The 10,000-nt window shown below is 36.1% G+C and overlaps 1 protein-coding gene across 1 annotated transcript in view; it reads left to right on the plus strand.

The window, feature by feature from the left end:
- Window positions 1-10,000, plus strand: part of LOC137654544 (glycerophosphocholine cholinephosphodiesterase ENPP6-like) — a 63,871-nt gene that overhangs the window by 47,960 nt on the left and 5,911 nt on the right. The window contains exons 4-6 of the mRNA XM_068388270.1: window positions 2,433-2,536; window positions 7,892-8,101; window positions 8,748-8,886. Of these exons, the coding sequence (XP_068244371.1) occupies window positions 2,433-2,536; window positions 7,892-8,101; window positions 8,748-8,886 (453 nt within the window). The remainder of the gene's footprint in view (window positions 1-2,432; window positions 2,537-7,891; window positions 8,102-8,747; window positions 8,887-10,000) is intronic.

Here is a 10,000-nt window from a genome sequence, read left to right on the forward strand (position 1 = left end):
CTTTTAATGTTGCTAATGCTTTTTAAATATTTTAATTCAATTTTCATTACTTCTTATATCGTTTATTTATTTCTTTGTTTCTTTTTCTTGGGATTTTTTTTTTTTGCTTTCAATGTTGCTAAATTGCAGTAAAATAAGAATTTATTTCCATTCCAATCGTAAATTGGTGATTAAAGGCCCAAGATTCTATTTTTCCCTGTTGGAGACCTTGGGCTTATAGCATCTTGCTTTTCCAACTGGGGTTGTAGCTTGGTTAGTAATAATGATAATAATAATATAATGAAACAATGGTAATATGTTTAGTGATTTTAACCTCTTTTATATGTTCTTTTAAACAATAATAACAATATAACGAATCTTCAGTCGTTCATGCACAATGGAAGCAATAACGAATTTGCAAGCAATGAAAGCAATGATATTGAAAGCCCATTTTTTCATGAATGCCCTTCTATCCTTCATATCACAAGCTTCAAAACTGTATTGGAGTAGAGTTCTCATGCTTGAGGGTACACTTGGGCACGTTGTTCTATCTCACTTCTCTCTTTTTTCTCTCTCTCATAGTTTATATATGAAAGATCTAAATTAATGTTGTTACTACTCTTGATATATTTTATTTTGATTTTTTATTACATCTCTTGCTGTTTATATATTTCCTAGTTTCCTTATCTCACCGGGCTATTTTTCCCTGATGAAGCCCTTGAGCTTATAGAATCTTGCTTTTCCAACTGGTTTATAGCTTAGCTTATAATGATAATAATAATAATAATAATAATAATAATAATAATAATAATAATAATAATAATAATAATAATAATAAATCAATCTTAATTATTTTAAAAAACGATTCAAGATTTGCCAATTTTAAAACTTTAAACCTCAATTACAGTTTTTTCTATTTTTTTTTTCTTTTTATCTGGCGATAAACGCTTATCCTGTATTATGCAAACGGAAAAAAAGGTAAAGGACAAGGCGGAATTAATTACTTCCCTTCCCTGAGACTTTTCCTTCTTGCGTGTATTGTCTATTGTTACAACATACAGATTATGCAATTCTTTTGTAAGGTAGGATTTTTCCCTCTGCCTCATATCCTGGAACATAGGCTATCTGGCTTCCACAATCTGATTTTCTTTCGCCTAATCTTTGCTGTTGATATCATGGAAAATCAAAGGAATATTTAAATTACAAATTTTCCTATAATTTAACATAATATATATATTTTTTTTTTTATTGTTGTAATGATCAGACAAAATGTAATATAGGTAATATAGGTAGTGTGTTTGTAAGTTTCAATTAAGGTGGTTTATACCAATATGGGCATAAGAGGTCAGGTGTGAACCAGTGGCGTAGCTTGGCTTTTTATTTATAGGGGGATGGACAAGTAGGCTAAATTTCTAATGTTTTAGGGCAAGATTTCCGAATTTTCAAACATGAGAAATTAGGGCAATAAGCTCAGCTGCTTTTAAAATCACGTCCTTTCCGATATAGAAAGTACATTATGGCCAATAAAACACAGGGAATATAAATGATATAACAGCCATTCTTCTTTGGGCATTAAATACTGTACTTGAACCAAACCTGAATATTCTAAGTGAGAATCATTCCTGATTTTTATTTTGTCAAAAATTTCAAGAACTGTACCTTGATTTATCAGTTGAGCAGCTTGTCGTCTCTCGATGTTTAAAAGTACTAAATCTTGAAGCCTTTCCATACACACTAGACTGAAGATATGACCATAAGTTCCATCTTTCTAAAAGAACCTCAGCAGATGAGGTAGATTCAGGCCTAAAAATTGATACAAAGTCTCAAACTTGACCAAAATTAATCAGACCTAAACTGAAGAAAATGTGTTTTACCTCTCAACTTATATATTTTGTACATTTATCTGTCACTGCAGTCGTACATTTGTCAGTAAACAGTACAGCACTCTCTTAATCATTAGTAAAATTCCTACAAGTTGTTAACAATTGACGTGTCGGCCATTTATCACATTGACTACAATATTCAAGGAATTTCAGATTTTAACTGAATTTGAGCTTGTGGTGTGGAGATAGGGCCAAATTATCCCTTCCCCCTGAAGCTGCATCCTTACTAACATAGAACTTTCTTCTCAAAGTTTTGCATAAAAAAATTTATCTTTATCTTTTCCAAAATAAGTGTTCAGTATTAGAGAAATAACTAATAACTACAATACAGTAGGCAAAAATGATTACAAGGAATTAACTTGAGCTTAAATCTTTAATCTTTCTCCATTTATCTTCTACCATCTTTTTGTCAAGCTTCCTTTAACTTTTACTTCATAGTGCAACGGCATGGTTTTCGTCCAGTTATACTTCGCTAAATTGTTTCCTTGGACCAGCCCGAGGTCATATAACCAAATACCAAACATCAATTTGACCTACTCGTGGTTTTAATTATGTTTTCACTCTTTACAGGTCAGTATGCGGAAACACACGGGATCGTCGGAAACTACTTCTACGATCCGGACACCAAAGAGGTTTTCTCTCTCTTCGACTCCAACACCACAGGAAAGCAAAAGGTATGGACAAAAAAGGCGGTGTTCAAGGCCAAATCCCTTGCCTTGTTGAAGGTGAATCCATTAGTAGCCTGGAAGTATTCTTGTAGCACATACCAGTGCCATTGCTATAAAAATTCATTTATTCCCACATGAATACAAACCCTCCTCCTTTAATAGGAGTATGATCTCAACAAAACTGGAAACTGGGTTGTTACAATTTATAACAAGTTGTTGGTAGTCACTGGCAAGTAGCGGGTGAAGCCGTCCCCCTGCAAGTTGATTAGCCACTTTGACATCACCTGCCGAGTAATATACTGTAGGTGTACTCTTCTTGTTAACAAACTTGGCTTCCTATTTTCTTAAAGATTGTTGTGTGGTTGCCGAATAGAGAAACACGTGCGGTCATGCATTACGGCCCCATGGTTTCCAGCCGTAGGTGTGAAACCTTTAGGAGCAGACCTTCTGTGGATCCCCATTCTTTGTGCTTTTCTTGCAAAGGTCATCATTCTATGAGGAATTTATAGAGTGCCCATCTTCCTAGGGGCTGGAATATGGCTAAAAGAGGTCTGTCTTGATGGCTAAAAAATCTGCGGTACTTCTCTTTTCTCCTTCTGGTACTCTGGCCTCTGAGCCTTCTCCATCTCCCTCCTCTGGGAGAAAATCGAAGAAGGATGATGACATTAATTTAACTTTACAGCAAGCACAGAGTACTGAAGCATATCGGCATCCTCTGGGGAAGCCGGTATTCTGTCTTCTCTTGGGGGAACTCGAAACTCTCTTGACAGATGATAACAGGGTTAAAGATGCCGTGGCCTTCCTTAGGCACAGGGTATTCCTTCAACTGAAAATTTTGCAAGCCCTTGCAAAACGTGAGCCATCTTATACCACCCCTGCAGAGGACTCCTAAAGGTGCAGTAGATCATCGATCCTCATTTTCACTGACACCGTCACCTTCGAGCTTGCCACCTGGTAAGGAAAGGAAACCCCCATGACCTCCCTCACCTCTGAGCTCGATTCCTTAGGCCTTGTCTTCTGCAGTAAGCCCACCCAATTCTGCTTGTCTTCATACGGAAAAAAGGGGGGAACATCTTCAACCTACTCTACATCCTTAGCAGGAACATGATAACTATATCTTCAGCTTCCCTAGGGAATCTCCCTCTCCTGTAATTAAAAGGCATCCCTTTACATCCTCTGGAGATGAACCTCCCAAATACCACTCCAAAGAGAACAAGAGAAGGTATTATTACAGTTTCAACCAAATTCGTATGTCTATTGATTTTTTTTATCATATATATTTTAAATGATTCATACAAAAAGTTACTCGAATCTTCACACAAATTAAGGATTATGGAAATATTTGCCGATGAATATTATTCCTAACTGTTATCCCAAGGATGTACTTACACTGCCTTGTTAGTTTTTCTCCTGATGGTATTATGTTTTTTTGTTAATGTATTGTGGGTAAAAATGTCTGATCGTCCTTTGTTTTTGGTTATGATGTATAGGTACAGTAAAAATGCTGGAACCCAGTTGGTTATTTTGTTTCAAAATTATCCAATTAACTGCAATTTTGGAATTCATACATCCTTCTAGAAACTAAAAACAAGGCTTGTCAGTTGACTGTCATGGATTCCGTTGTGCAGACGTGCAGTGGTTGTTCCTCTTTACATTTTGACATTATTGGCCAGTTCATGTTCATGTAGACAATTCAGAAGAGACTGATTCCCAACATTCAACGTTTTCAACTTCTTATTCTATTTAAGGTAAGTGAAGTGGTTAACCAAAAGGTTGTGAAAATATTTGACGATTTACCCCTTTTATCAAGTTTGTATAATTAGTAATTAACACCGAAATGCCAGCCCATGGGGCTGATGCGCGTAGCAAAACAGTCTGCTTGCAGATCATAAGAGCAGTGAGATGATGTTTAATCACGAGCGAAGCGAGCATACTGCAGAGCAAAAACCAATAAATAATTAACTCAATTAAGAAACGATGTTTTTGTCTCCCACCCAAAGAACCCGATTTCCCACTATGAAACCCCATTACTGTAGTTATTAAGGGGGGTTTTGTATCTCTAAATCTTATTATTTGCAGCAAAAAAGTGAAATTAGTGGAAAACACACCATCTAAGCTTGAAAATATAAATTTTCATATTGGATATCAGAGTATGGTTGAAACTGTAATTTTACCCAAGAGAAATCTTCATCTATTTACAAGACATTGCGTGCGTGTCCTTTTACTTATGGGCACTCACCTATATGTGCACACGCATTCTCCACTTAGCACACATTCATCTGATCCTGGGGTCTTAACTACTTGTGTGCAGTCACACTTATCATATCTTGAGGTCGTATCTGTTCCTGTGTTTGTTCCCCATTTAACACTTATTCGTCAGAACTTGAATGTTCTTCTGTTGGTATGTGGTCCACTGTTAATGCTCATTCATCTGTTCGGCCGCACTTTCTTGTGAGCCAGCACTCAATTGAGTATGGACATTCCCCTATATGCGTAGGCTCTTCTGTTACGCAACTCATTCATGTTTGCGTGTGCATGATCACCTCTTGACAAGTACACTTCTGATTCTGCATACTCATATATGAACACTCACTTGTCCGTGCGCACACTCTTTTATTTGCGTGCACTCTCTAATGGACAAACATTTACCTGATCCTGAATCCTCTTCTGTTCGTGCTCACACTCTAGTTTTGACGTACCTGTTCACTATAAGCGCTCTCCTGTTTACATATTCTCATATTACTATACACACACTCTAATGTTCGCTTGCACTCAGGAGTTGATGTTCACTTTTCAATTAGAGAACAATCTCCAGATAACATGCACTCACTTGTTAAATCACACTTATCGCTTACCAGGCATGCGCTCGTATGTGATCGCCCCCAGCTCTAGAAACCTCATCTCTCAGTGCCCAATCTTCAAAGGAGGATTCCTTACATGCAGTTCAGCAAAGGAAGGCTACCGTGAAGTACTCTTCACGAGATCTATCTCCAAGCACAAAGTCAACAAATAAGGAGCCCAGTCTGAGAGATACTTTTCTAAGACACATCGGGTGAGTCCTAACAGAACTCATTCTCGCAGTACTCCTTGAGCATTAAATCACCTCAAGATCATCGGAAAACTTCATTATCATCAGGGGTCAGGTAGTCTAAGGAAGCTTCAGTCCTCTAGTCTTCCCGACGTGATTGTGTTAACCCTTCAGAGGTACGAGCATTCTTTTCATCACCAAATGCTAGCATAAGAGCAAAGGAAAGCTCTAGGTGTTACGACCCCATTGCGGTGGACACAGTGCCAAAATACTTGACAGTCTTGTTAGTCACATTAATATCAAAACTACTCATGATACAGAAATGATTTATTATAAATTGAAATAAAATAAATCATAGATATGTTGATATGCATGTGGCCAAGGTTGTATTTATCAATATAATTCCTTTTAACAATTATTACAAAAGTAGATATGTATTTTTATGCATACAGGCATGTTTGGATGTACATTGTGCGCAATATGATATATTTTTTATTTATATTTTTAGGTTTCCTTATACTGTATTTGTGTTTGCACATGTACTTTATGTATTCGTTCATCAAATTTATGCTTATGTCCCTAATGCAGTTATTTTTGTGTTTTAATACACGAATTTACAAACGTTATTCGTCCCATATACCAAAATTAAAGCTCTTGCAATAAATGGATGCATGGTGCATCAACTGACTCCAGTCAGAAATCATTTTCATGTTTCATCAGCTTTAAAACTCTACCTGGAGTCCTTGTCTGGCCAAAGGCTCACGCGAAGGTTTACAGACCTTTGACTTACTTTTTTTTTTTCTTTTTTTTTTTTACTTTTTAGGGGTTTATTTCTCGCCCTCCATCAGACACTAAAAGTCAGGCAGGCCTTGGTGTGTGTGAAAATAATTTCTTTCCTGTTAATATTTTGCTCTGTATCTTTTCAGTTATTTTGCTAGCATTTGTATTCAGGCTTAATAGCTTTCAGATCACTATTATAACACTTTCTAAAAAGATAAGTCTTCAGGTTTTTCTTGAAAGTTGCCACATTTTTGCTATTCTTGACATCAAGTGGAAGGTCGTTAAAGAGTCTCAGTGCAACATAACTAAACGTTCTTCCTCCTATTGCATGATTCACACTAATTTTGAATAGTCTATGTGGGTCATCAGCATGTCTAACTCTTACAGCAGCGCTAGTAGCTTGAGGGTAGGGGAACAAGCAATCACAAAGATATTTAGGCTTATCACTTGTAAGTGCTTTGTGAGTCAACAAGCAAATCTTAAATTCAATTCTAGCCTCAACAGGTAACCAATATAGATCGATCAATGCAGGAGTTATTCTCTCCCGAAGTTTAATGCCTTTCATCAGTCTAGCCGCCGTGTTTTGCACATTTTGAAGCTTTCTTAGTAGTGTATTGGGCAATTTATAGTACAGAGAATTGCAATAATCAAGCCTTGATGTTACGTGACTCATCACTAAAATTTTTGTACTGCCCTCTGTTAAATATTTTCTAATAAATGCTATATTTCTCAGGTGATAGTTACACAATTTCACTGTGTTCACTATTTGATCCCTCATTGGCAAATTACAATCTATCAGTACACCCAAATTTTTCACAATAGGCACAATCCTAACATCAGCGTCACCAATTTTTATACTTTGAAATAACTGGTAATTCTTCAAAGCCACCTTTGTGCCAAAAAACATACATTCTGTTCTATCATCATTTAATTGGGCTAACCCAAGCAATCTAGAAATAAGTTTAACTGCGCCATTGGTCAGTTCCGTTTGGGTGACAGTTAGCAAGTATTGGAAGCCGATAGCTCATAAGCCTTTTTGACTATCTATAACTTGCAAAGGGTCAAGAACGTAGTACTAGAAGCCCGACAAACGAGAAAGGAAAAGGTGGCGCCTAGTTACGAGCCTATATAATACCTTCATTCTTCCAAGTTTAATCCCTTCTGGGGATGCCACTGAGTGGTAACTGAGCATAGGAGTAGACTTTGAACTTCTGGAATTCTTAATACTTGCAGTTTTCACTGTAATCCTTTTGAAATCTAAATAAGAGATTAAATGCTACATTCTTCATTCGTGCCAGGCGTAGAAATGCTTTCAGCGATAAGCAACCACATTTTAACGCATATCAATCTTTAATTTGCTTCATATATTTATTATTATTATTATTATTATTATTATTATTATTATTATTATTATTATTATTATTATTAATCACTGAGCTGTAAAAGGGACATAGCAAACAAGCTTTAGTTGAAACCACATCAAGGCCTTCAGAATTATCTTTATAACTCATGGTACATTCTGTAATATTTAAATTTTTTATCTTTCATTTCAGTGGTGGACCTCAGAACCCATCTGGATAACAGCAGAGAAGGCGGGCATCAAGACTGCCCAGTATTTATGGGCCCGATGCGACGTGCCCTTCGACGGTGTGACCACCAGCAGTTGCGAATACTTTAGAAAAATTCCCGGGAAGGACATTTTCTTCACGAATATCATGAGCGCCCTGGATAAGTTCCAGTACGAAGACTACGATTTTGTGCAGGTAACCAGACTATAATATATGATAACGCAATCACACTAGTTATTTTGGCCTTATTGTCTTTTATAACAATAAAAATAATTATTTCGTGAATAGTCGGTCGTTCATGCACATTGCAACATTGCAAGCAATCAAGCAAGCAGGCATAAAGGTTATTGATTTTAGAAAGTTGCAGGGGGAAATAGAAGGAGTATAAGAATCATGATCCTATTTTCTTTAAGCATCTTTATTATCATATTTCCAGTCAGGTGTTTGATAATGGTAAGGTTATCAAAGGGAAAGCAGTCACGTAAATATTAATTCCATGAAAAATAGAATGCACAGATGTTTCTTGAAAATTTGTCATTTTCAAAAATAGAAAAAAGTAGCTAATCAAGAATTACGTCTCAATGAAAGAAAATAATGTAAATATCATAATACGATTGTGTGAAACAGATATGCTCTCGAATATGTGAACAATTGTGGAAGTAGAAAAATGCCAAATCTGATAACCGCAAATGAGTGCACTGTTGCTTATTCTTATAGGTTGCCTCAAGGCCAAGAGATCTCTTGGCCTTCTGGCCAGACCCTTTTACGGTAACTTGTTGACTGAAGAAAATACGATATGCAATGCTAACTTCTCTATTTCTGCGTCTCCATTTCCATCCAGGTATACACAGAGCACGCCGATAACACGGGTCACAACTACGGCCCCGATTCTGAAGAAGTAGCGATGGCTATCAGAGATCTGGATGACGTTCTGACTGTCTTGCTAGATGAGCTAGAGGATAGAGAATTAGCCGATATCAGTAAGGATTTTTTTCTTTCCTTTTTCTTCTTATTCATCTCCTGAAGGAACCCAAGTGCTGTAAATTCAACCATATTCTTGTTGTTGGTATTGTTCAGTTTCTTTGGCTGAAGAACAAAGACTAAACTGCACTGTATCAGTATGAAATATTTTTAACTTCAATTTTCTTCTGGTTCTAAATTATCTGCTGTAGGAATGAGAAGAGAGCTTTAAACTGCCTGAATGTAAGAGTGTTCAACGTTCTTTTCCTTACATTATTGTATAGGAGCTGATCTTTTTATTTACATTTTCATATTATTCACATTCTCCTACTATGAAGTCACCAAAATCTGAAGAGCTCTGCTAAAGTTTCTTTTATTGATCGTCTAATTCTAAATATAATTCTTATTCTTTTGCCGGGGAACTGTAGTACAGAAATAATTTATCCAAAACTATAAAATTTGTCCTTAACTTCCGACTTATTTTCTTCTTCGGTACTGTAGAAGTTATATTTAGTCGTCGTCTTTTTCCAATGGAAGAGCTAGAGGACTGAAAACTGCCCAATAGCAGTGAAGGTTGCTTCTAATTTTTATTTTTTTATTTTTATCAGAGCTATTACCATGTTCTCCCATGACTCAATTATTATTCTTTTGGTTATTTTGTTCTCTTATACATTTCTTAATTGTTTTTTGTTCCATTTAACGTTACTTTTCTTATAGTGTAATGATAATCGGTTTAATATTTGGATACTCTTCACTAGGTGATTTCAGTAAGTGGGTCTCATTGGTTTTAAATTCAGTACCAAGCTACGAAGTAAATTCTCGTAACAGTGAGATTCATACTCACCCAGTTTGACGGATGGATAGTGTGATCAAATTAAAATCGTAAAATCTATATTCCTGTCTGAATTAGACTAGTAAACTTACACTTCTCAAAATAAGATGGCAGATTAAGCCTTTGCCCCTTTGCACTCCTATTAGAATGAGACAGTAAGCCAAAGACTTATTATTCTACCAGAATAAGATTGTGAGACAGCAATCAGAAAGACCACAAGATTTTCATGGATGACAGAATAAGATTTATAATATTAATATGCCTATCGGAGTAAGCTTGTTAGACTAGGATGAGGTTTCCAA

The sequence above is a fragment of the Palaemon carinicauda genome, chromosome 15 (genome assembly GCF_036898095.1).
Source record: "Palaemon carinicauda isolate YSFRI2023 chromosome 15, ASM3689809v2, whole genome shotgun sequence".
Classification (NCBI taxonomy): Eukaryota; Metazoa; Arthropoda; class Malacostraca; order Decapoda; family Palaemonidae; genus Palaemon; species Palaemon carinicauda.